General features: G+C 59.5%; 1 protein-coding gene across 1 annotated transcript in view; it reads right to left on the reverse strand.

Moving 5' to 3' along the window:
- Positions 1-2,091: 2,091 nt before the first annotated feature.
- Positions 2,092-26,314, reverse strand: part of FOXO6 (forkhead box O6) — a 96,039-nt gene continuing 71,816 nt past the window's right edge. Inside the window, exon 2 of the mRNA XM_073317677.1 lies at positions 2,092-9,291. Coding sequence (XP_073173778.1) covers positions 7,879-9,291 — 1,413 coding nt within the window. The 3' untranslated portion in view covers positions 2,092-7,878. The remainder of the gene's footprint in view (positions 9,292-26,314) is intronic.

Below are 26,314 nucleotides of genomic sequence, written 5' to 3' on the forward strand. Positions count from 1 at the left end.
GGCGTGTGGGGGTGTTGACAGAGGGGACGTGGCTATCAATGGGGAGGTGGCGTGAGGGGGCGTTGACAGAGGGGACGTGGCTGTCAATGGGGAGGTGGCGTGAAGGGGCGTTGACAGGGGGACATGGCTGTGAATGGGGAGTGGCGTGTGGGGGCGTTGACGGGGGACGTGGCTGTTAATGGGGAGTGGCGTGTGGGGGCGTTGACGGGGGACGTGGCTGTCAATGGGGAGGTGGCGTGTGGGGGTGTTGACAGAGGGGATGTGGATTTCAATGGGGAGTGGTGTGTGGGGGTGTTGACGGGGGACGTGGCTGTCAATGGGGAGTGGCGTGTGGGGGTGTTGACAGAGGGGACGTGGCTGTCAATGGGGAGTGGCGTGAGGGGGCATTGACAGAGGGGACGTGGCTATCAATGGGGAGGTGGCGTGTGGGGGTGTTGACAGAGGGGACGTGGCTATCAATGGGGAGGTGGCGTGTGGGGGTGTTGACAGAGGGGACGTGGCTATCAATGGGGAGGTGGCGTGAGGGGGCGTTGACAGAGGGGACGTGGCTGTCAATGGGGAGGTGGCGTGAAGGGGCGTTGACAGGGGGACATGGCTGTGAATGGGGAGTGGCGTGTGGGGGCGTTGACGGGGGACGTGGCTGTTAATGGGGAGTGGCGTGTGGGGGCGTTGACGGGGGACGTGGCTGTCAATGGGGAGGTGGCGTGTGGGGGTGTTGACAGAGGGGATGTGGATTTCAATGGGGAGTGGTGTGTGGGGGTGTTGACGGGGGACGTGGCTGTCAATGGGGAGTGGCGTGTGGGGGTGTTGACAGAGGGGACGTGGCTGTCAATGGGGAGTGGCGTGTGGGGGTGTTGACAGAGGGGACGTGGCTATCAATGGGGAGGTGGTGTGAGGGGGCGTTCACAGAGGGGACGTGGCTGTCCATGGGGAGGTGCTATGTGGGGGTGCATTGGTAAGGGAACCTGTCTATCAATGGGGATCTGGCAGGAGTGGATGGCAGGGGGACCTGTCTGTCAATGGGGAGGTGGCGTGAGGGGCATTGTCCCGGCAGAAGGGGCTATCGGTATGGCTGGCTTCCTTCTTTTCACAGATGGTAGCAGAATCTCGCTGGTGCTCAGAGCCGGCCCAGGTAGGGGGAGGGATTTATGGCCGCATAGTGGGAAAGGGGCCAGAGGTGACACAGGTCAGTGGTGCAGTGATCACTTCTCTGCGCCCACTGGGCCTGCCACTCGTGTCCGCTGCCCAGCCCACAGCGCCGCCCGCACACGCAGCTGTCTCACCGTGGGGAGCAGGTCCCCACTACACAAATGCTGCAATTTACTGATTCTCATCTATTGCCCAGTGTTGTGATTGACACTCATGGGTCCAGCCCAGCCTCTGGGGTGCTGGAGACCCCATTTTCCTGCCCCAATGCCCTGGGCCTTCCTTTGACTCTCAGTTTGGTCTTTAGTTCCAAGTGCCCAAGGGTCGCACAGGCTCCTTGGTAGCTGAGGTGTGTTGTAAAATGTGTTAAATTGTAAGCTATCCCTTTACGTTCTAAGGGGGTTCCTGGGTCTGCTTGTAGGCAAGGGAAAGCTAGAGAGAAACAGGGGATCTGGGTCTAGCAGAGTCAGTCTGCAGCCAGCCAGCTAGCTGGGGTGAATTGGGCCTCTCTGTTTTAGGGAGCAGCCTGCTTTCTCTTTCTCTGGTTTTGAGTTCTGGTGCTTTATTGTTCTGAATTCTAAGAAATAAAGTTGTGTGGTCATAGAATCATAGAATATCAGGATTGGAAGGGACCTCAGGAGGTCATCTAGTCCAACTCCCTGCTCAAAGCAGGACCAATCCCCAACTAAATGTTGTAGCCTTCCAGCAAGAGTGTTAATGTTTTTATCTAACGTCTTGGGATGTTTGCCAGGAACAAAACAATAGGGCTCACAAGTATTGATTATTTTACTTGTCCCCGCCTTTAACCTTCCAACTCCCTCTCTGGTACACCACATTCACTGACCCCCTCCATCTCTCGCACACGCACACAGGGATATGCACACATGTGCATGCAAACACACAGACACGCATGAACACACAAGCATGGAAGTCAGCTGGCCATACTTGTAATATTTAAAACAATTTTATTCATGAAAATATGCTGTACAATGCACTATACACAGTTCTTTACATTGCCACATACACAAACTCTAATAGCACAATCAAGAAGGTTACGTTGCCTACAATATATGTGCGGTGAGAGATGACAGCCTGTCCGAAACCCTCCCCCCAGGTCTGTACAGTTATAAATACGTGGGAAAGAATGAACTGAAACATCTGTATAAAGGAAACTGTTGGAGCCAGTCCCTCTGCGGAGCCCTGTCCCGCCGGGGAGCCAGCTCCGCTCTCGGATTGCTCCTTGCTTGTGTGCCCATCGCTGAGTCACTGAAGTCAGGCCCCACCAGGCCAGAAATGGGAGCCAGGCTGGGAGCGTGGGGCAGAGGGGGACAGTGCACTAGGGAACCAAGTGGAAAGTTCAGAAGAGGAGTCTCCCGGGGGGGCTGGGTATGGGCTATGCTTGGGGACTCACGTCCTGAGGGAGATTTAAAATAACCCCGCTGATTCCTTCAAATCAAAGAACTGGCCTTCTCCTTCCCTGTGCTCCCAGCCATGCTAGGAGCCGAGCAGCTGGTGGCTTGGCACTGATGTGGAGGCCCAGCGTGGCTGGGCAGGGCAGCCCAGCCGTCTCTAGGACTCCCTGGACGCGACCCCGAAGCCGTATTTAAACGTGGACTCATGGCCAAGCCACATGACAACAGCCTGCACAGTGCAGACGGCACGGCCATGTGCTCGCAGGCCAGAGAGCCTCATGCGTGGCTCCTTGCCGTGGGCCTGCACAGACCGCAGCAGGGCACGGAGCCAGCTCTGCAGCATGCTGGGCCGTCGGGGGCCCCATGCTCCCCAGCTGCAGTGCGGGGGTTGCTGGCAGCCCTGACCAGGGTCAGAACCAGCAGCGATGCCACCAAGGAGAGCAGTTCTCCTGCCCTGGTCTCTAGACAGGTGGGGAGCAGGAGGCCGTGCCCAGGGCCCAGACCAGACCTGTGCACATATCATCTGACTCTTGCATACAGGAGAGCGGGGGCCCAGGGTCCAGGATGGAAATGGAGCTGCAAGGGAATGACTGACCCCCCCCCCCGCACACCTAATCCATCCCCATGTGCCTTGGCCCCCGCTCCATCCCAATCCCTGAGCAGCGCTGCCCCCATGCACAGCCCTACTCTCTTCTGCCCGCCCTGGCACTGGGGGTGCTGCACAGGTCACTGGTCCCTTGGCTCCTGCCCGGGCCCCTCCCGCCCTGCACCTAAACTCCCCCGCAGAGGCCGGAGGCTGATGTGCCCTTGCCCGAGGGCATGGGTGTCGCTGGGCACGCAGGGTGATGGGTTGCCCTGCCCAGCTCCCTGCCCGCCACCACACCCCTCGCACTGCACGACGACGCCACACACAATGCTTACCAACACAACTCCACCGTACACACGACACCCCCACGGTCACGAACCACAGACAGCTTCGCAAGACAACGTGCCCGGGGCTGGCCTCCCAGGTCAAACACACGGTGGGGCAGGGCGGGGCGGGGCGAGGGGAGCAGGCCCAGGGGATGCCGGGGGGTCTTCTCTGACTGAGGCCTCCTGCTGCTTCCTCTAAGTACCAATGGATGCTCAGGGCTGGGCAAGGCCAAGGGGCTCCCTGGGCATCTCTGTCCCTCTCCCCATCTCCTTTGGGGGAGGGATGTAAACTCTAAGGCCCAGCTAGCACTGAGCTCCAGGGGCTGGGGCAGGTCGAGGCGCCCGGCCTGCAGAGGCCAGGGAGAGTCCCTGAGACTGGCAGAGAGCAGGAGTGGGGACGGGGCCTGATGCTGAGCACTAAGCACCCCAGTGAGCCTGTTGCATCCCCAGGACAGAGCCAGGCCTCCCTGGGCTGGGGTTCCCTGCCAGATGGTGGCGCGTCTCCTACAGAGGGGCAGAGCTTGTGCACCAGGCTCCGCCTCTCCCCTCTCCCAAAGCAGGAACGAAAGCACCCGAGAGGAGCAGAGACTTTGCAGCAGAACCAAGCCTGGCAAGGACGATGCCAGCCTGTGCCGCTGGCCCGGCCACGGAGGGGGTGATGCTGGATCTAAAGCCCCAAGTGTGTGGCTGGTGCTGGGAGGGGCGGGCGAGGTGCCTGTCTGATGCCACATGCCGATGGCACATGCCATCCAGTGCCTAACGCCACCATCCTCTATTGTGCTGCCGGGGATGTGCCTGGAAGATCAGGTGTTTGGAAGGAGGTAGCTCCCTCCTTTCTCTCACACAGGGCAGCACTGCTCCCCGAACGCCCCTCGTGCACCTAGTAGGTGGTCCCAGCCCTGCAGCCCCCAGCCCCACGGTAAGTACGGCTCCCTGCCACACCCCTCCTCTCTAACCCTCCTTAGCGCCCCCGGGCTAGGGCAGGGCAAGCGGGCTGGGTATTTCATAGCACCTATCATTGACAATTTCTTTCTGCAATGAATTAAATACGTATGAAAACAGAATGGGAGTGTCGAAACAGAGTGAATGAATAAATGTATGCTATCGACCAAATAATAATAATTTTTTAAAAAGCCTCTGAGAAAGAGTATCTAGAATAGAATATATTAAATTCTGTACATGATCCAACAATGTAAACATAATTAATTAATTGGTAATAATGTCTTTATAAATAGACTACGACCTCTATGTACCTGGAGCAAACATCAATGGTACATCAATGGGCTCCTTTGTTATTCCCCACCATAGACACATGCCGGGTCCCTGACGGACCCTGGTCGGGTGAGGCAAGAGGACCTGGTGTATGCCACTCTGCCCCAGGCAAGGAGCAGCCGCTCCGTCTCCTATGGCCTCCATCAGGACATGTTGCCTGGCCCTTGGAAGATGCATTGGTTGTGATGCCCGGGGCTGGGAGAATTGCTGGAGGGGAGAGATGGGGTCTTTAATAAACCCACCCCTTTCTCTGTGCCTGACAGAGCTTGGTGCTTCTGGGCCATTCACAGAGAAAGGAGGGGGGCTACAGGGCAGGGGCATGGGACAGCCCCAACCGGGGAGGGAAGCGCCCTTCGGGGATCCACCTTGCGTAGGGATGGGGACCCATCAGCAGCTGGGATCTCCTCTGCCCTTCAGATGTGCCTATGCTGACTGCTCCTATGGGAGACAAGCCTGAACCCAGACGACAAAGCCACAGGCTCCATGGGCCAATGCGGGGGGCTCCAGGTGCTTTCTAGACCACCTGGCCAGAGACCCCTGAAGCCTGGCCACCACGTGGAGTCAGGGAGCCTCCAGTTCCCGACTACATGCGATTATACCAGGGCCAGTTCTAGGGTCCCTTTCTTGGGGGGCTGGTGTGTATGCTGGGGTCCCTGGAGGTTGCTGTTTAAAACACAACCAGCCTTCCAGGAGCCCAGGCCTGGTTAGACCCAGGAAATCTTGGCATTTAAGAAAGTAAAATTTGGCTCTGGCATCAGTAGTTTGTCACTGTCACTTTCACTGCTCAGGGCTGGGTCACTCACTACGTAATTCGGCCTCTCTGACTATACTTTGGGGCCCCTGGAAGATCGTTTGGGAGGCAAATGTCCCTCCCCCTGGCTGGGAAACACCAGACCTGTGTCCTACAGTCAGAGTTCACAGAAACCTTGACTCCCACCCAGGGGGTTGCGCCCGGGTCGCTCGAGGCCCACGGTCCAAAGGACCAGCAAACCTAGAGCAAAGCGCCATGGAAACAACGTGGGTCTTCATTTCAGAGCCAGGAGCCGGGCCCCAGTTCAGGAGGAGCTGGACCCCCAAGGAAAAGCTCCAGCCCCAGAGCTCAGATGGTGTTTGGGCTTGACTTGTTAGAGAGACAGGGACTGTCTACAAGGCTCAGGCCAGGCTCTGGGTCTGCCTCAGGCCCGTCGTTGTTGAACAAAACCCTGCTGTACGGGCATGCTTGCCTGGCCTGGGGGCCAGCAGAGCCCACTGCCCAGCTGGGCCCTGTGCTGCAGCTGCCAACCTTCAGCTGAGCCCCGGGTCCACTCCTGGCTCTTCTGGCCACTCTCGCAGAGGCAAGGGGATCGGCACCCTTCTCACTTAATGTGAAGGATCCTCCCTCCGATTGGCTCGTCCCCAAATGCTGAGCACCTACTGTGCCCGCTCGTGCTCGCTGCGCTGCTGGCCCCACCCGCCCAGCTCAGATGGGCAGTGCTCAGAAAGCATGCTGACTCCTGGAGGGCCCTGCTGCTAGACCCTGACATTTAGCCCCAGTGGCTCCCTGGTGCGGGGAGCAATAGCACCTCTGCCTTGCCTGACAGACTGGCAGCCCCCGGGCACCAGCCCAGAGCCTGCGTACCGACCCATGGGGCAGGGGAGGGAAGGGTTTGCTGGTGGTGGGTTAAATGGTCTGAAAACGCAGGGGCACAGTGAGCTCTGCAGAGGGAAACAAGTGTTTGAACCCCAAGTCCCACTGGGAGGTCCAGTGCCCCGGCGCTGAGCACCTCAAACCCTGGGGATGTTCTGCATCACAAGCTAGATCCAGGTTTTGCAATCATCTCCCAACCCTCTGCATATCCCTGATTATTAACTGCCATCTCCCGTGAGCACGCGCTGCCTGCGGACTGCCTCCCCAGTGCAGGGCATAGCTCCCAGCACGGCTCTCCCGTTTGCTCTTCTAACAAGGTGATTATTCAATGGCAAGAGAGTGCGTGAAATCAAATAAATAACTCCCCCCCCCACCCTCTAACCTCCGCCAGCCTACCTCTCCAGCAGGGATCCAGGCTAGCAGCATGCCCCTCCCAATAGGCGGCCACGAGCCTCACACAGGCTCCTGGGCCTGCAAAACACGCACCTGCAAAGCCGGCATTTGCACATGCAGGGGCATGCATGCCTGTGCCCCCACCCATGCACACACCAGCTGTGCATGGCACCCGGCACGTTGTATACAAACAGCTGCCAGTTGTCAGTGGGTTGGGATTTTTTCAGGCTCTGATGACTGAAAACGTGGCCATCCCCAAAGCTGGCTGAGATCAAACTGGCTCAGAATCCAGAATCAAACTCTGGAGAGAGCCCCGTGCGCGTGGGTGCTGCCAGCAAGCGGCCACAGCTGCTAGCTCCAGAGTTCAGAGGCTTTCCCTGGCTCCCCAGCTACCCCGGGGTTATATCAGGTTCTAGAACAGGCTTAAACAGTACATGGAAATCCACTGGTCTGCTGTAGGGTGAGTGGGTGGAAGGGGCTGCAGGCTGACGCTAACTCTGACTGCTGGGGGGAGCCTCCTCTCAGCCAGCCACCGCTCCTGATCACCGCAGCTGAATTTTCTGAGCCTGCCCTGGAAAACAAGGGCCTTTGCAGTCATTTTGCCTCTGCTCCAGGGCTGCCACCCACTGTCCGTCCTGGGGAGAACTAAACCAAACAAGAGCACAAAGGGTGGGGCCAGTCACCGGTGGGGCAATTTGGAAAGCGAATGCCTTGGGTCCAGACTCTGCACTGCCTCGGCTGGGAACCCCCCTAGGGGCGGAGGAGGGACAGGGCATGCAATTAACCAGACTGCCTTTATGTCCACACCTGATGTGCTTTCTCTTTTGTTTTACCGTGCTAGGGAGAGAACTGGGGTGGGCCTGGGGCTCCCCAGCAGAGCCTGAGCTAGCTAGTCTGGCGCACACATCAATGCGGGTGATACATCTGGACTGGCTGGCGGGGCCGTGTCCTGCGCCCGTACGGATCTGTCACCCTGCGGCTTGTGGTCAGGGTGGCTCTCCGGTTTAACAGATGGCTCTAGCCCGTCAGAACAAATAAAGGCAGAAGAGAAAGGAAAAAAAAGTCTGTTTCACTGTTCCCCATGTGACTCCTTGGTGGGAAGCATCCAGCTTTGTCTCAGCCAGGCACCCAGCTCTGGTTGGGGGGCTGGGGGGCGCTGGGCAGCGTGGCCATGTTGAGGCCATTCTGCGGGGGCAGAGCCGAGTCGAAGTTGAAGTCCATCTCGTCGCTGTCCATAAAGTCATTGAGGATAATGGACTCCACGTCGCACTCCAAGCTGCCGTTGAACATGTCCAGGTCAAGGTCTGCTGGGAACCTGTCCTGGCCCAAAACAGGGGGGTGGATCGCCCCTTGGTAAGGGCCCTGGAGGGAATCCAGCAAGCTCATGTGTGCCCCCTGGGTATTGACATAGGGATGGAGATGCCCGTGGTGGGGCATGGCTGCCATGCTGCAGGAGTCACTAGGCAAGCTCATAAGGCTGATAGGAGTGGGTAAGGCACTGGTGCTGACAGCAGGGTGGTGGCTGGCTGGTGACGGGTGGTACAAAGTGTTGCTCTTCATGAGGGAGGCCGAGTGGGCGGGGTAAGAGGACAAGCCCAGCTCCCCACCTCCGCACATGAGGGCACTCTGTCTGTGGCTGCGGGACGGTGCCAGGACGCCGGCCTGAGCCATGGGCGGCTCGCCCTGAGCCACGCTCTCCTTGTGCACGTAGGAGATGGAGGAGAGCAGGTCCTGCAGCGAGGCGTTCCGGTAGGAGCCGACGGGCGAGAAGGTAGCTTGCTTGTTCTCCTGGATGGTCTGCATGGGCAGACGCCGCAGCAGGTTCATGGCGGGCTGGCTGTAGATGGTCCCACAGTACATGCTAGTGGGTGCCCCAAGCGTCGAGCACTTGGAGTTGAAGGTGAAGCTGGAGCTCCTCTGCCTGAGGCCGCCCGAGGGCAGCGGTTGGGAAGGGCTCATGTTGTAGCTGTCCTGCAGATCGTCCAGCAGGCTCTCACCAAGCCCTTCGTTCAGGCTGATGGTGCCGGTCAGGTCGGTCAGCCGGGGCAGCTCCACGGAGCACCTGCTGGTTAGGGAGGGAGACATGGTGCTGGAGGGGCTGGGGTACATCAGCGGGGAGGATGGGGTGCCGTCGTCCTCTTCCAGCTCGTCCGGCTCGTGGCTGGACAGGATTGGGGAGAGGCGCCCGCCCAGCGTGCTGGCCGAGGAGTTGGCCCGTGTCCGGAAGTCGGCCCAGGCATCATACTCATCGCTGGTGTGGGAGGCGGGGCTCTCAGACCACTTGGCCTGCTGGGAGGACGGGCTCTCCTCCCCACGCTCCTGAGTCGCCTGCAGCTGCTTCTTCTTGCTGGCTTTCCCTTTGATGCGCAGGAACTTGCTGTTGTTGTCCATGGACACAGAGCGCCGGCGGGGCGGCTTGCCGGTCTTGCCGCCCTCGGGGTTCAGCATCCACCAGGAGCTCTTGCCGGTGCCCTCGTTCTGCACGCGGATGAAGCGGGTGTGCAGGGACAGGTTGTGCCGAATCGAGTTCTGCAGAGACAAAACAAAGAGCCTCTGTCAGTGAGAGTCCACAGCGCCTCTGCCCCTGGGACTAGCGGCTAGCAGGGGGGCTTCCCTATGGTGTGTGTGGAGAAAGCACTGCACTGGGACCCCTGAGAGCCGGGCTCTATTCCCTGCTCTGCCACTGGCCTGCCGGGTGACCTTGGCAAGTCACTGCCCCACTATGTGCCTCGGTTTCCCCATTGGTACAATGGGGATAATGATACTGACTCCTTGGTACAAGTGCTTTAAGATCTAGGGCTGGGAAGAGCTGGGGGGTTTCTCTCTGTCTTCCTTTGGTGCACGGCTGGAGCGGCGCGTATGTGCGCTGACATGCACTAGCCTGGGCAGCCGGGGATTTATTTAGCACTCAGCAAGGGCTCTGACAGCCAGGGAAAGGAGCCTCTACCACACCCCCTGCGACAGGTGCAGGGCTGGAAGAGTTCACCCCAGCCTGCCAGTACCCTCAGCCTGGCCGGGCAAGGGACCACTGGGCGTTGGTGCTCCACGGCACCTTCAGTCCTTAGCCTCTCTGCTGTGGCTGCAGCAAGGGGACCTCTTGGTGCCATGGGGGGGCTGCCCCCAGGAGCAGCACTGAGATGCCCAACTCATATTGCACAACGGCTCCTGGACAGGAGCTGCCCCCTCCGGCCCAACTTTGCAGTCACGCTGGTGTAAATCAGGAGCAGCTCCGCTGGAGCCGATGGAGGGACGGACTGGGATCAGAACCAGGCCCTGAGCTTCTGGCGACCAGGGCCTCGTGCGAAGGGCTCCCTGGTCCCACCCTCAACCCCCTTCCCCCAGCACAGACTCCTGGAGCCCTCCTTCGGGGCCCCCTTCCCAGCACAGCCCCATCCATAGTCCTCTTCAGACCCAGCGAGCCCATCCCGCTTGCCTCACTGGCACCAGGCACATGCCAAGTCCCTCACCGGCCTGGCACACAGACCCTTCCTCCCAGCCCCCCGGTGGGCACAGAGTCCCTGTTCCCGTGCTCGAGCTGGCTTCAAACTCTTCTCACCAGCCCTGGCTACTATTGCCTGGCGCGCACCAGGAGGGAAGAAAGAAAACATTTCCAAAGCTCCTGCAAGCTGCCTCCTTCCTCGCTCCCCCTGGCCGTGCCCCACAGCCCGGGGCAAAGGTGAGCCTCTAGACTGGCTCCCAGCACACACGGCACTATTCTAGCCAGGTCTGACACCGGCGCGTCGGACGGCCTCCCGCAGCGCGTTCGCCCCCTGACCACACCGCTGTCACATGTGGATTGTTCTCTCATTCTCTCTCTGCAGGAGAAGCGTGCGCCGTGGCGGGCAGGGTCTGGTTTGATGAGTACCCTGGGGCTCTGTGTTTCTGGCAGAGGGGGCAGGTCTGAGCAATGGGCCTGGCCCGGGGGCAGCCGGTGCTGAGGCGTGGGATGGGCCTTGGCTCTGGGGGGAGTTCAGCCCCCAGCGGCAAGGCGGGCTGCAGAGACCTGCAGGCTCATGGACCTTGCAGCTAGGAGCCTAGCTGCGCTCAATCTATATGTAATGCCGACAGACCCTAGGCGTCGGCGGGTGGGATTGAACCTGGGACCGCTGGAGCTAAACGCATCAGCCTCTACTGCATGAGCTAAAAGCCAACTGGCTACAAGCTAAGGCTGTAGAGCAGACCCATCAATCGCTGGCTCCCTAAGTGGTCTCGGTGCCACTAGATGGGACAGAGCACCACACCCAGGAGGTGTGTGGGTTACATATGCATGGCCCATTAAGGGTGGGTGGGTCCCCCCTGGCCCAGCCCTAGGCCAGGGCAGTGGGGACGCTACAGCCCAGGGGACTCAGGACCAGCTCCCTCCAATTCCCTCAGCCCATCATCTGTATCAGCAAATCGGGAGCCACCCCTACATGCAGGAAAGGTCAGCCCAGCCATATTGACTGCATCAGAGCAGAGACAACAGCATGTCCCCCGGGGACCAGCTCCACGGCACGAATGGTGGCTGTTCAAAGCAAGTTGGTGTGAAGCGTTGGCCGGCAGCCAGCCGGCTGGGCTCCGCTCACACCAGGAACTCGCACGTTGCGTGCGGATCGGGGTCTGACCCTGGGCAGGGCGCACATCCCCCAGCATCACGCACCTGGCACGAGGGCTGCTTGCAAACCCTTACGGGGATCCCGTCCCCAGCAGGGATCCCCTCCTGCCCCCAAATCCTCCCCTTCAATATGAGGTGTGGTCCTGACCTGCCCGAAGCCCAGAGCATGTGAGTTCTGGGGCCCGTGTCTCGGGCCCATCTCTCCTGCCAACAAATGCAGAGTTTGGCTATTGAGCGTGAGATGCTGCTGGCCTGGCTCCCCCTGAGTGGCTCCTTCCCCTGCAGCCTCCTGAGGACAGCAACAAAACACAGGCATGGGTGTGGTGGTATCCGACTCTGATTTTTCCTCAGCAGCACCTTTGAATCCTGGTGCCAGGTGCTTCTGCAGCCACCTCAGTGCTGCCCGCTTGCAGCAGGAGCCCGTCTGACGCTGCAGCGTCCTGGGTTCTGTGTTCACAGCCCCCCAGGGCTGGTGTGATTGGACTCCCCCAGGGTGCAGCCAAACCCTGGGCAGAGAACACGGGAGCCACGTGGACAGGTGGGAGACAAAGGCTCTCCCAGCTATGCCACACCAGCACTGTCCTCGCCCGCAGATGCGTTTCCGACACCATCGAAAGCGGGGTTCCATTCTGAGAGGGAGCAACAGGCAGGGCCACGCCCTTCCGCTCACCCCCCACGCTTCGATGCTACAGCAGGGAAGTCCAGGCATGATGCACGTGGGAGCTGGGGACCGTCACTCTGTGACCCATGGATTATTCCTCAGAGTTGGCCCATGGATCCCAGTGGGCACCCTGCAGCTGCCAACAGCACATGTCACTTGTGGGGATGCTACAGAACGCCGGGCCCTTGGGAGGTGGCATGATGAATGCTCCCCAAGGCTGCCTCCCACCTGGCCCCAGCAGACAGCCGGGGGCTGCGCTTTGCTCCCTAATGAGCCCCCTCGCTGTCAGAGATTCCGTGGTAGCCGTGCTAGTCTGCATCAGCACAGAAAACCCGAGGAGGACTAAATCGGTTAGTCTCTAAGGTGCCACAAGCACTCCTCGTTTTTTTTCCCTTCGGAGATTGGTCTGGGGTGAAGGGGAGGGACCAGGACAGGACTCCTGGGTTCTCATGCTGCTGTGCTGCCAACTCACTGCGTGACCTTGGAGGAAGTCATGTGCCCTGGCCGTGCCTCGGTTTACCTGTCTGTGAATGGGGATAAAGGTGGTTCCTCTGAAGCAGGCCCAGTGCCCTGCACAATGCAGAGAGCTGAGGGTGGAAGAGACCAGCTCTCGGGCCTAGGCAGGGGGCATGCTGCGCCAGCTGGAAGCCAGAGAGGGGAACATCACGGAGTTTGCAGAAGGGCTGCCTGTGGCTGAACAGGCTCCTGGGTCCGGGTGTCTGTCCCGGCCCTGCGGGAAAGTGGTTAGCCCCAGGCCAGCCCAGCTGGGGAAGGGGCCGGGGCGGGGAGGGGGAAGTTGCTGAGGTGCCTGGGAGAAGTTTGGTGCGGCTGCCAGCCTCGAGTGGCATACTAATGAGAAGCCGCGCGAGCTCCGGGCCCATCCATCAGATTATGTAATGGCTTCCTTCTCCGCACTTCATTTATCTGGAGATTGCTCCCAGCCTGGCTCCTTGCCAGCAGCCACCAAATCCAAGTCTACAGAAATCAATCTCGCGCTGACTGATTAAGCCGTGTTTAGAACTAATTGCTCCTTCGTGTGTGGGGAGAATAAATTATGGGCTTTAATTTCACATCTTTAAAATGCAACTGCAGGTACGGGCTGGCCGTTAACCCCTTCCCAACCTGCCCTCAGCACGGAACAGCCCCAGTGCCACCTGGCCAGGCTGCCCCACAGCCCAGACGGACTCAGGCCAGGGCACCCAGGTGGGAAACACCTGCCACTGCTAGGGGCTTCTGTGGGGCACATGGGCGAGGAGCGCCTTGGCCCTCCATTCCCTCGCAGCCTGCTGGCTGTCCCCAGGAGCCACACAGCCACGGGCAGCAGGCCTGGCACTAGCCAGTCCCGGGAGACACGCCCCACCCAGCCCAGAGCACCTGGGGGGCTAGTCGCTCTGCGTCCCTCCTTACCCCCTTCCCCTCCCCCATTGCCCTCCCCTCCAGCTCCGCGGCCCACTGCCTCCTGCCCCCCAGTCCTCTCTCTCTCTGCCTTCTGCCCTCACTCCAGCCTCCCGTCTGCCTGCTGGCACAATGCCTGGGGCCAGCCATGCCCTCCTGCCCTCGCGCAGGCAGCTCTGCAGGGAATCCCTGTCCCACCAGGTGACATCTCTGTGCTGCCGCGAAGAGCCTGGCCCATCCTGGCCGACGGCGCAGAGATGCTGCCGGGCGGTGGCGCTCAGTCGCCCAGGTGTCTGGGCCGGGGTGCAGTGGCTCCTCAGGCTGCGGCAGCCCCTAATGCCCAGAGAAGCAGGGCGCGCCTGGGGGGCAGCACTGTGCTCTGCACCTTGGGCCCCACGAGGGACATGGTGCAAACTTCTCCCGCTGATGCCACCCTGAGCCAGCCCTGCCGCCGGTAGCAGTGTGGGGCGTCCTGCTGGGCAGACGCCTGCAACAGCTGGCAGAGATAGGCTAACCCATGCCCTGACTGCAACGCCAATGGCCGTCTGCCCGGGCTCCCCGCGCTGCAACCAGCGGAGGCCCACTGCTGCTAGCAACAGCACAAAGTGCCCTGGGGCGGGCAAGCTCCGGGTCTACAGACCACGTGCCGCCCTCTAATCAGGGCACTGGTGCCCAGGGACTGATGGCCTGGAGCTTCAGCCAGGAGCTGCCAAGGGGTGGGGGCTTCGTTGTCTAACCCTGAGTTATGGGTCTTATCCCCAGAACTGCTACAGCCTAAACAGGGGTAGGAGACATCACTCCCTCAGGCAGGGGGATGCCAGGGCAAGCTCTGCACATGGCCACACCAATGCACTACAGTCTTGAGGGTGAGAGGGGAGTCCAGTCTCCAGAGCTCGCTCAGCCCTCGGCCTCCCTGCTGATGCTGCCAGCGAGGTGCCTGGCAGTGTCGGCGGTGTGGATGCCAGTCCACTGAGAATGGCTCTGTGCCCGGCAGTGTCGGTGGTGTGGATGCCAGTCCACTGAGAATGGCTCTGTGCCCAGGTCGCTGGAGGCAGGCCCTGACCGGCATCAGGCTGCAAGGATGGGCCCTCATGCACTTGTGCACCTGGCTAGCTCCGGCCAGCGTCCCATACCACCTCCCTTCATGGCTGGCCGGCATCAGCCTGGCAAGGCGAGGGCAGAGGAGCCTGCGGCTGCAGGGCCAGGGACATCGCAGTGCCTGGCGCTCCTCCGGGCTGAGGGGTGCTGGGGGAGAGGGGAGGGATTTGCCCATTGTTCTGACAGCGGGATGCCCAGCTCGCCCTGCTCCGTGGGAGACCAGACAGGCAGTGGCAGCTCCAGGGAACGGCATCGCCATGCTGGAGAGGACGCTCATTCCCACTGGCTCGCACAGTGCGGTCCCAGCCCCAGCTTGCCCTGCCCTCGCCAGGCCAGACCCACACAGCCACCCGGCCCCTCCCCCGGGCCCCAGCAGACGCTTCTCGGGGCTGATGCCAAAGCTGTTCCCAGGCCTCTGCTGAGGCTGCTCCCTCTCCCTGGCCTCACCCCCGGCACCCCTGGCTGGCTGGATCCTCCAAGGCCTCTTAGGCCAGCTAGTGAGCGGCAGTTACAGCCGGGGCAGGGCAACAAGGAGGCACTGATGCCATCCCCCACTGCAGCGCTGCCAGGCTGGCTCCTTGCACTGCCCCCTTCGGCCCCCCGCTGTGGCGGGGTCCCTCTTTCGGTGTATTCGGCAGGGCGGGCCCCGCTGCCCCCGCTGCCAGCCGCGAGTGACGGCACCCCCGGCGCCGGGGAGAGAGGCGCGCCAGCAGCCTCTGGGCACTCGCTGCTTTGGCAGAGGGCAGGGTCCCACGGCGGGCATTAGCGCCCCCCACTAGGGATCCCAAGTGCCCCGAAGCCTCTCTGGTGCTTCTCCGTTGGGAGCCAGGCCTGGGGATGGTCTGGGGCAGGGCACAGGAGGCACCACAGCGGGCACCGTCTGGGTCGCACAGCTCCAGCCACAACGCGCTTCAGGCTGTCCCTGTGGGCAGCTGGCCCTGCACTGGCTCCCCCCGAGGTCAGCGGGAGTGGGGAGCGCTCAGCACCTGGCAGGATGGGGCCCTGCCCCCTCCACGCAGGAAGACAGATCCTGCCTGAGCTGCCACCTCCTTTGTGCCAGGAAGTGACCGGGGCAGGTGTGGCACAATTTATGGGGAGCTGCAGACACCTGATCACCTTGCCAGCACCTGGCAGGGTGCCGAAGGGCGGGGGGTGCAGAGCCTGCGGCCTGTGAATGGCACCAGTGCAGCCCCAGCGACCACATCTCCCTCATCTCTGCCAGCCGTAATGCAGGAGATGCTGGTGCCCCCGGGTGTGGCACGGGGGTGTGAAAAGTCACCTCCTCCACTGGGACAGGGAGTCGCTGCTGGCCGGACTAGCTAATGCCGAGGCCAGATGCAACCGTGGGCTCCCCTGCAGTACTAACAATGGGCCTGTGCATCAAATACCTTCCCGAGCCCCTGGCTTTGGCTTTCCCCGTCCAGCCGCTGCCTCTCTCCTTTTTTAGGCAATTCCAACAACTGGAAATCTCTCCCCTCCCCGAACTTGGCACCCAAACCCATCCGCACTTAGCAGCAGGCCCGGCAGGGGGCTGCCCCCTCCCCTGCCTGAGACCGAGGGACCAGCCCGGGGGCCAGGAAGGGGAGCAGCTCGGTGCCAATCAGTGCGGGGAGGCTGCTGCCTCCTTCCACAGAGAAGGTTCTTTCAGAGCAAAAAGGAAACAGCAATTAATTGTAGCTGAGCCGAGCCGGGGACTCAGAGCCGACCGCGTCCAGGACTCTGCTTCGTTAGAGCCCTGAGGCACTTTGCTTGCTGGTCTGGGTGGGCACTGGTGGCAGGGCAGCCGGGCTCTGCAGGGAGAGGACGCGGCGGCGGGGACAGGGACACAGAGCTTAATTAATGGAGTGGAAGAAGCCTGGTTGCTTCTTGCCCACAGCAGCGTCCTCAGGAAGAGGTGCCCGGCCCTTAGCAATGCAACGGGACACAGATGCACCCCTGCCACGGGCAAACAGCTCCGGCCAGCCCACAAAGCAGGGAGCGAGGGCAGGCTGTTTGGGGGAGCCAGCGTGTGTGTGTGTCGGGGGGGGGAGGGAACAGGCTGGGCCAGTGGCTGCTGGGGCCGGCACTGCTCCTGTGGGCAAACTGGGCTGAGTGCTAACGACACACGGCGCTGACCAAGCACATTGCGCCTGCAGCGACCCCAGCCACTTAACCATCCGACGGCAGGTATCCAACCTCTGGCCACAGGGAAGGGCTCGCCCAAGGCCACATGGCACATCAGGACCAAGAAGCTCCTGGCTCCCAGGCCTGTGCGCTCACCACTAGTCCACACTGCCTCTCAGAGCTTCAATCAGCGGGTGCGACATGAGTCACAAACACAAACCAAAGCCACACGAGGAGACACAGCAACGACACCCTCGGCTTTCCCCCGCAGCCTCTCCCCTGTCACTGCCGCTTGCCCCAGGCCACTGCCCCCTCTCCTGCCCCCTCACACCCGCTCCCTCTCACTAATGCAGCCCCTCACAGATCTCCAGTCAGCCTGAGCCCGTTGGACACCAGCCCCCCTCCCATCAGACGCTGCCCCTGCCCCGACGCCCGGCTCTCTTGCTGAGGCAGAAATCTCTCCTAGCCAGCTAGGCTATGAATGGGCCCTGGGCCTTTGGGAGGACCTGAGGGTTCCTGGGGGGGCCTGTGCAACCCCAGAAGTGCAGGCATCTCCCCCTCACGGTGAGCACCTCCAAGGCGTCACTTGGTTGCCCTGACGGCCAGACACACAAAGCTCTTACCAGGCAAGGCGCCGCACGGCCACAGGCCATGGGAGGGAAACGTGGTGTGTAGCACGGCCTGCCTGGGGAGTCGCTGGCATGGGATTCCCCCAGCACAGCTCCGAGTTGGCTGGGAGAGCCCCGGGGGGCCTGTGCAGCCAGCTCCCCGGCTCGCAGCCAGAACCACAGCAAGATGGCAATGCCCACAGCTCAAAGGGCAGCCTCAGCCTTGACAGGGGCCGCAGCTCAGCCAGGAGGTGGCTCTGCACCCGACCGGAAACGGACAGGGCGGAGCAAGCTGCGGCTGGTGACCCAGCAGGGAGCGCTGCTCCCCACATCAGCACCCAGGAAAACCCCAGCATGGGGCTAGGGGCGCTGGCCAAGTGAAATGTTCAGGGAGCTCCTGCACTTGGGGTCATTACTGACAGCATGGTGCCACTTCCTGTCCTAAACTGCTGAATGGCATTGCTGTGCTCTGTTATACAGGTGCTGTGCTCCACCTCAGAGGTGGCTGCCTGCCAGAGGCTGGTGAAATAGCCTTGGGAGAACTGCCAGGCTAGGCTGTGTTAGCTGACACAGGCAGCAGTGGGCAGGGGTATTATCACTTGCAGCAGCAGACGTGTTGGCTCTGGGCAGCCAACTCATGAGGAGAGGCTCTGGGCCTGGTGAGGAGGGTCCCTGGCAGCCAGCAGTGTAGAGAGCAGAGAGGAGGCAGGAGAGGTGGCTGCCCTAGGAGCTGGAGGTTGGAGGGGTATGCAGGTAGGCAGGCCCCTGCGAAGGCTGCCGGCGGGTTTCCCAGCACAGCAGAATCCCCAGCTGCCATCCCATATGCCTTGCCCCACGCCCGCTCCATCAGCCCTGCATCCCCAGGGGGCTGGGGAGACACTCCAGAGAGCGGAAAGGCACTAATCCCAATGGTGCCTCCCCCCGCCTCCCATGCCAGCAGGCCCAGCACAGGGAGACGTGCATGCCAGGAAAACAGCCCCCATCCCCCTGAGCTGATCTCCAAGGAGCCTCATTGTCAAGGGAAACAGCCAGTGTGAAATTGGTCTGATTAGCAATTAGTCCCATTGTGAAAGGATTAGCCGGACCCATTGTTCTGATGAGTGGCTTGACTAGCAATTTGCATCTGGAAGGAGCTGTCCATTTTCTCAGCATCCTTCTGCCGGACAGACACCCGTCTGGGGCCGTGCCGCCGAGCACTGCGGCTGGGACCCGGGCAGGATGCAGTGGCTAGCCAGCTGCAGGGCCGGGAATGGTGCAAGAGCCTGGGGTCAGACTCTGCAAATATGGTGCCTACCATTGGGCACCTTCCCACCCATCTGTCCACCCTTTGGCACCTGCGGGCGTGGGCTGCTCGTCCATGCCGCTGAGCCCTGCCTCCCTTGCAAGGCAGGAGGAGCTGTGGGGGCTTAGCACCTCTGGAAAGTTAGTTTCTTAGGCTATGTCTAGACGGGCAATTGAGTGACAAAATTTTTGTCATCCAGAGGTGCTAAGCTGTCCTCCCACCCCGCCCCCAAAGACAAATGTTTTGCTGCAGCAAGTGTGTGTAAACAGCGTGTTGTGGGCAGGAGCGCTCTCCTGTCTGCAACACAAACGCCGCTCATTGGGGGTAGAAGTATTTTGTCGGCAAAAGTTCCGACAAAAGCGGCTACACTGCCCGACTTTCAGCCACACAGCTGTGTCGACACGGCCATGTCGCTGAAAGCTGTGTAGTGTAGACAAAGCCTCAGTTAGGTGCCTCAATTTACACTCCTTTTGGAGGCTCCTGGTTTCAGCCTCAACTCTCTGGCAAGCACAAGGGCTGGGATTAGCCCAAGCCAGACGAGCCATTGAGAGCTGGGGACAGGTAAAAAGCCAGCGACCAGAGCTACCCACAAAGCTGCCCGGCCCCCGACCAACTGTCTCTCACTTCCCAGGAGCAGCTCCTTTCGCCTGCTTGTCCTGACACCCCGAGTGGATGGTCCCCAACGTACCAGGCCAAGGGAACTGCCCATGAAAGAGTGAGACAGTGTTCCTGCCCCTGGCCAGCCGCTGCCCACATCCTGGGCACTGTCTGCTCCCCCACAGACAGGCTCCAGGACCTGGGGACAGGGTGGGTTGTGCCTTGGCTAGCAGAGCTGGACCCGGGAGCCCCTGCTCCCCCGGCAGCCAGCAAGGGGGCGGAGAGACCGGCGCTGTACTTCGGGGCACCGAAGGGCCCATCTCGGAGCACAGCCTCCCCCACACCCTCCCCTTCGCTGTTCCCTGCCTGGAGACGTCACCCTAACCAAAGAGCTGCCCCGTGAGAGCCCGTGACCGCACGCAGCAGGACTGCTGGCTCGTCCTCACGTGTCCTGAGTTGAACTGGTGGGAAGCAGCTGCTGGTCTAGACCGACGTGGGGCCTGGCCCCCCCTCGCTGCATGGGGCGGGCCAGGCCCTGGGGGCGGGGGAGAGGGGTTCTCTTCAGCCGGGGAGTGGGGGCTGCAGCAGCTGGTGTGTGTGTGTGAGCTAGGAGTCGGGGGGGGGGGAATGGGTGACGCATGGGGGTGGAGCTCACGGGTAGCTCAGCAGGAACGCCTGCACACCACGGGTCTCAGGGCTCAGCAGGGAGCTGGCAGGGCCTGCCTGGAGGGCGGTGCCATGTGTCTGATGGGCAGAGTGCCCGTCAGCTCCGCGAGGAGTGAGGTGTTTGCTCTCAGGACCAAGCTGAGCACTGTGCCAAGCGTGAGACTTCCTTGGCGCTGGCAGGTGCTTGCAGCACGTGGGGTCTGGTTCAAATCCAGCTCATGTCAGCAGTGACCAAAATGCATCCCCATCCAGATGCCGGTCGGCAAGCCGCTGGGGTGCCAGCCCCGACCTCGGCCCCTTCAGTCGCTTTGTCAATGCTCTGGAAGGACGTCTCCCAGCAGGGCCGAGAACGTCTGCAGATGGCCTAGCCACTGATGGCGCGGTAAATAACGATGGGCCATGGCGCCCTGGGTCCCTGGGTAAGGTGGGCTCAGCAGAACGACGTGTTCTACCAGCCGAAAGCAAGGTACAAAGAGCATCAGGTCACACTTACAAAAGGGGCCACCGTATCCCAGAGAGCAGGGTTCTGCCAGGGACGGTGGGTCCCGGGAGATAACCAGCTGGCCAGCAGCTCCCAGTGCAACGCGACACTTGGTCATATGAGCAGAGGAGTATTACACAGGAGACGGGAGGGGCTGTTCCCTCAGCATGCGGCCTGGGTCTCGTGTCCCGGTCTCGTGTCCCCACGACAACAATTATGTTGAAAAATTTGAAAGGGTTCCGAAAAGGGCTGCGAGAACGAGCCAGGGTCTGGAAACCTGCCTGCCAGGGAGAGACTAAAGAAGCTCAGTTGATTTACCTCAGAGTAGCAGCCGTGTTAGTCTGTATCCGCGAAAAGAACAGGAGGACTTGTGGCACCTTAGAGACTAACCAATTTATTTGAGCATAAGCTTTCGTGAGCTACAGCTCACTTCATCGGATGCATACTGTGGAAACTGCAGAAGACATTATATACACAGAGACCATGAAACAATACCTCCTCCCACCCCACTCTCCTGCTGGTAATAGCTTATCTAAAGTGACCACTCTCCTTACAATGTGTATGAAAAGCAAGGTGGTCCATTTCCAGCACAAATCCAGGTTTTCTCACCCCCCACCCCCATACACACAAACTCACTCTCCTGCTGGTAATAGTTCATCCAAAGTGACCACTCTCCCTACAATATGCATGATAATCAAGGTGGGCCATTTCCAGCACAAATCCAGGTTTAACCAGAACATCTGGGGGGGGGGAGGGGAGGGGTAGGAAAAAACAAGGGGAAATAGGCTACCTTGCATAATGACTTAGCCACTCCCAGTCTCTATTTAAGCCTAAATTAATAGTATCCAATTTGCAAATGAATTCCAATTCAGCAGTTTCTCGCTGGAGTCTGGATTTGAAGTTTTTTTGTTTTAAGATAGCGACCTTCATGTCTGTAACTGCGTGACCAGAGAGATTGAAGTGTTCTCCGACTGGTTTATGGATGTTATAATTCTTGACATCTGATTTATGTCCATTTATTCTTTTACGTAGAGACTGTCCAGTTTGACCAATGTACATGGCAGAGGGGCATTGCTGGCACATGATGGCATATATCACATTGGTGGATGTGCAGGTAAACGAACCTCTGATAGTGTGGCTGATGTTATTAGGCCCTGTGATGGTGTCCCCTGAATAGATACGTGGGCACAGTTGGCAACGGGCTTTGTTGCAAGGATAGATTCCTGGGTCAGTGGTTCTGTTGTGTGGTATGTGGTTGTTGGTGAGTATTTGCTTCACGTTGGGGGGCTGTCTGTAGGCAAGGACTGGCCTGTCTCCCAAGATTTGTGAGAGTGTTGGGTCATCCTTCAGGATAGGTTGTAGATCCTTAATAATGCGTTGGAGGGGTTTTAGTTGGGGGCTGAAGGTGATGGCTAGTGGTGTTCTGTTATTTTCTTTGTTAGGCCTATCCTGTAGTAGGTGACTTCTGGGAACTCTTCTGGCTCTATCAATCTGTTTCTTCACTTCCGCTTGTACTTGTAAGAATGCTTGATAGAGATCTTGTAGGTGTTTGTCTCTGTCTGAGGGGTTGGAGCAAATGCGGTTGTATCGCAGAGCTTGGCTGTAGACAATGGATCGAGTGGTGTGGTCAGGGTGAAAGCTGGAGGCATGTAGGTAGGAATAGCAGTCAGTAGGTTTCCGGTATAGGGTGGTGTTTATGTGACCATTGTTTATTAGCACTGTAGTGTCCAGGAAGTGGATCTCTTGTGTGGACTGGACCAGGCTGAGGTTGATGGTGGGATGGAAATTGTTGAAATCATGGTGGAATTCCTCAAGGGCTTCTTTTCCATGCGTCCAGATGATGAAGATGTCATCAATATAGCGCAAGTAGAGTAGGGGCGTTAGGGGACGAGAGCTGAGGAAGCGTTGTTCTAAGTCAGCCATAAAAATGTTGGCATACTGTGGGGCCATGCGGGTACCCATAGCAGTGCCGCTGATTTGAAGGTATACATTGTCCCCAAATGTAAAATAGTTATGGGTAAGGACAAAGTCACAAAGTTCAGCCACCAGGTTAGCCGTGACATTATTGGGGATAGTGTTCTTGACAGCTTGTAGTCCATCTTTGTGTGGAATGTTGGTGTCGAGGGCTTCTACATCCATAGTGGCCAGGATGGTGTTATCAGGAAGATCACCGATGGATTGTAGTTTCCTCAGGAAGTCAGTGGTGTCTCGAAGGTAGCTGGGAGTGCTGGTAGTGTAGGGCCTGAGGAAGGAGTCTACATAGCCAGACAATCCTGCTGTCAGGGTGCCAATGCCTGAGATGATGGGGCGTCCAGGATTTCCAGGTTTATGGATCTTGGGTAGTAGATAGAATATCCCAGGTCGGGGTTCCAGGGGTGTGTCTGTGTGGATTTGATCTTGTGCTTTTTCAGGAAGTATCTTGAGCAAATGCTGTAGTTTCTTTTGGTAACTCTCAGTGGGATCAGAGGGTAATGGCTTGTAGAAAGTGGTGTTGGAGAGCTGCCGAGTAGCCTCTTGTTCATATTCCGAACTATTCATGATGACGACAGCACCTCCTTTGTCAGCCTTTTTGATTATGATGTCAGAGTTGTTTCTGAGGCTGTGGATGGCATTGCGTTCCGCACGGCTGAGGTTATGGGGCAAGTGATGCTGCTTTTCCACAATTTCAGCCCGTGCACGTCGGCGGAAGCACTCTATGTAGAAGTCCAGTCTGCTGTTTCAACCTTCAGGAGGAGTCCACCTAGAATCCTTCTTTTTGTAATGTTGGTAGGGAGACCTCTGTGGATTAGTATGTTGTTCAGAGGTATTTTGGAAATATTCCTTGAGTCGGAGACGCCGAAAATAGGATTCTAGGTCACCACAGAACTGTATCATGTTCGTGGGGGTGGAGGGACAGAAGGAGAGGCTATTACCAGCAGGAGAGTGAGTTTGTGTGTGTGTGTTTGGGGCGGGGGGTGAGAAAACCTGGATTTGTGCTGGAAATGGCCCACCTTGATTTTCATACACATTGTAAGGAGAGTGGTCACTTTGGCCCAAGCTGGTGCTGGGGCCGCAGAGCTCGATGCCGTCGCTGGCGGCTCTGGTGAGGTGCCCAGGGCAGCGGGCTCGGCACCCCGGCCCGCCCGAGCGCTGGCAGCATCTGCTCTTGGCTCGGGATGCCCTGCACTCCTCCAGAGACGTGGCTACTCAGTCAGCTGACAGCTCCGGGAAACAGCCCGTCGACAGGGCACCTCCTGGTAGACCCCAGGGGCAGAGACGTGCTCCTGCCTCCCCCGCTGCCAAGTGGGCAGCAGCGGGGGAGGGATGGGAGTCAGCTCTGGCTGAGGAGCTCCAGGAGCTTGGCTGGGCAACAGGAGCCCCGGGTGTGCTCAGAAAAAGGCTCCGGTTTCCCAGAAAGCCCTGATCCTACCGGCCGATTCCTCCTCCAGACAGCAGCTGTCCAAGCAGCCTGGCCACTGGCAGGGGCCTAGCAAGTCTGCACATCTGGCCCGGCTGCTGGTTGTGCCAGCTAATGAGCCTTTTACCTGCTTGTGCTGCTTAACGAGAGAAAGTGGTGACAGGCCACTAACGAGACTCCTCGTCTGAGCCTGGCCGGATAACAGCACGCGCGGCTCCGGGGGCTAATGGCTGGTTGTTCGCTTTGCACACAAAAGTGGTAGGTGTTGGAGGAAAGGCCCTGCAGCTGGGACTCGGTGCCACGGCTCCGGTACTTGCCTTCCTGCCTGCGGGGACCATGCTCACATGGCAGGGCTGGGCACACTGCACCCAGACCAGCTGGGCAATGGCAGGGTACTGACGGTGGGGAGCCCCACCTCTCCAGTCCTCAGACAATGCCTGTTACAGCCTCACCCGACCCCCCCGTGCGCCTCACCCCACTGGAAACTTCTCCAGTGGGGAGTGGATAAGGGCAGCATTATCCAATGGGTATCCATCACTGAGGTACCCATCACCATGGTCTCTGGGCACCATCTTCACAGCACAGGATGAGGTACAGTTCTGTCCACAAGGTGGTAGGGGAAGGGAAGCAGGAGTCCAGTCTGGGCCCCAGAAAGCCCTGAGCATTATTATCTGCATTAGACTCAGGCCCAGAGGCCCCACTGCACTGGGTGCTGTAGAGATATAGCTCAACCCAGACTAATATCGCCTAGTTCCATAGTGAAAGACCCCTTGGCAGCCTTGGAAACATGCCCAGAACTTGCATCGAGGGCTGCATGAAGAGAATTTAATGTTCCATACCCAAGGGCTACCTAGGGCACCTTGTCAGCTACTGAAATGCAGCCATCTCTGGGGTGGAGCACGGCATTAACAGTGCTCAGCAACCTCGCACAACAGTTTAGGACAGGCAGGTAACTAGAGAGGCATTTGAGACAGGCAGAGGCTGGCCAGGACGCCTGGGTTCATACTAGAGCCCCATTTACACTAAATGGAGTTGCCCCTGGAACTCAGCACCCCCACTCCTCACTCCCACTCTGAGTTCAGGGCTTGCACACACCTCAGTGGAGCTAGCTGAGCGTCACCAGGATGCAGTGCAAAGCCCACCCCGCTCCACAGACCTGGTCCTGACAGCCCATGGCCCTGAGCTGAGCACTGGGGCGGCACCCAGCTCCAGTAACACCCCAGCCCGCTGGGTGGGGTCAGGGCATGTCAGGCCCACCACTACTGGCCATCCAGACCCAGCTCTGCACCCCTGACCACCAGGCGAGGGGCTTCACCGCTGCCTCAGGCAGCCGGCACACCCAGCACAGCCCGCGAGGGCAGCCGACCGCAGCCCATGCCCCAGAGCAACCTAAAACCCCCAAGCTCCTCTAGCTACCCCCTGGAACCAGAAGGGGGCAGGTGTCCCAGCCTGGCCACAGCAGGGAGGAGGAGAGAGCAGCTCATTGGGAGAGATGCTGGGCTCTGGGTCAGGCTCACCCTGGGGCAGAGACTGGCTTTCGGTTCTGTGTCTATGCAGCCCCTAACGCAGCGGGGCACGACAGGGATAGAAACTATAAACAACCTGTCGTCTTCCCCCAGTGTGGCACTGAACAAGAGCCCGTCATTATTTGGAGGGCCCCATCGCGTCACAGCCCAGGGCACAACACAGTCCCTGCCCAGAAGAGTGTCAGCGGGGAGGGGCGGGAGGGTGGGTTGGGGGAGTCGAATTACCCCAGCCCCTCTCCTCTCTAGCTTCACTGTCCAGCTGGAGGGGAGGGTACCTGGGAGAGGAGATGCTGGAGAAGACGCTGTGACTGCAGATGGGGCATCAGCCATTCCCTGCCCCATGCAAGGCACCCACACACCGGGGGGTTCCTAGCCCAGCAGCCTTGACAGCCCCCTGCCTGCCAAGCAGAACAGGATTACGCTGCTGGGCCATGCCACACCAGGTCTGTCGGGTGGGGTGGGGCCCCATTGCGTGGCATGGCAAGCTGCTCCCAGAGCAGGATCACCACAACCTCCCCATTGCGTCTTATGCCAGTGGCCCAGGCATGCACCACATGGCCCATGGCAGCCCCAGCCAGAGCTCTCGGACAAGGAATAATTGGTGCCACAAGAGGGCAAGGGGGAGCACGCTGGTGGTGAGGAGCTCCTGGGTTCTATTTCTGGCTCTGCCCAGTCCCTGCCCTACTCTGTGGCTCAGTTTCTCCATCTCTACAATGTGGATAATTCATAGCTTCAAAGGCCACAAGGGACCACTGTGATCAACTAGTCTGACCCCCCTGCACAACACAGGCAAGAGAACTTCCCTGACTTAATTCCCCTTTGAACTAGAGCAGAACTTTTAGACAAACTTCCTGTCTTGATTTAAAAATCGCCAGTCATGGAGAATCAACCACTGCCCTTGGTCCATTGTTCCAAGTTATTCACCCTCACTGTTCAAATGTGCACATTATTTCTCATCTCAATTTGTCTGGATTCGACTTCCAGCCACTGGATCATGTTATACCCTGTGCTGCCAGACTGATGAGCCTTCCCGCTCCCCACGCAGGTACCCCACACAGGTACGTACAGACTGTGATCAGCCACCCCTTAACCGGCTCTTTGATAAGCTAAGTAGACCGAGCAGCTTGAGCCCATCACTATCAGG

This window comes from Lepidochelys kempii, chromosome 19 (genome assembly GCF_965140265.1).
Source record: "Lepidochelys kempii isolate rLepKem1 chromosome 19, rLepKem1.hap2, whole genome shotgun sequence".
Lineage (NCBI taxonomy): Eukaryota > Metazoa > Chordata > Testudines > Cheloniidae > Lepidochelys > Lepidochelys kempii.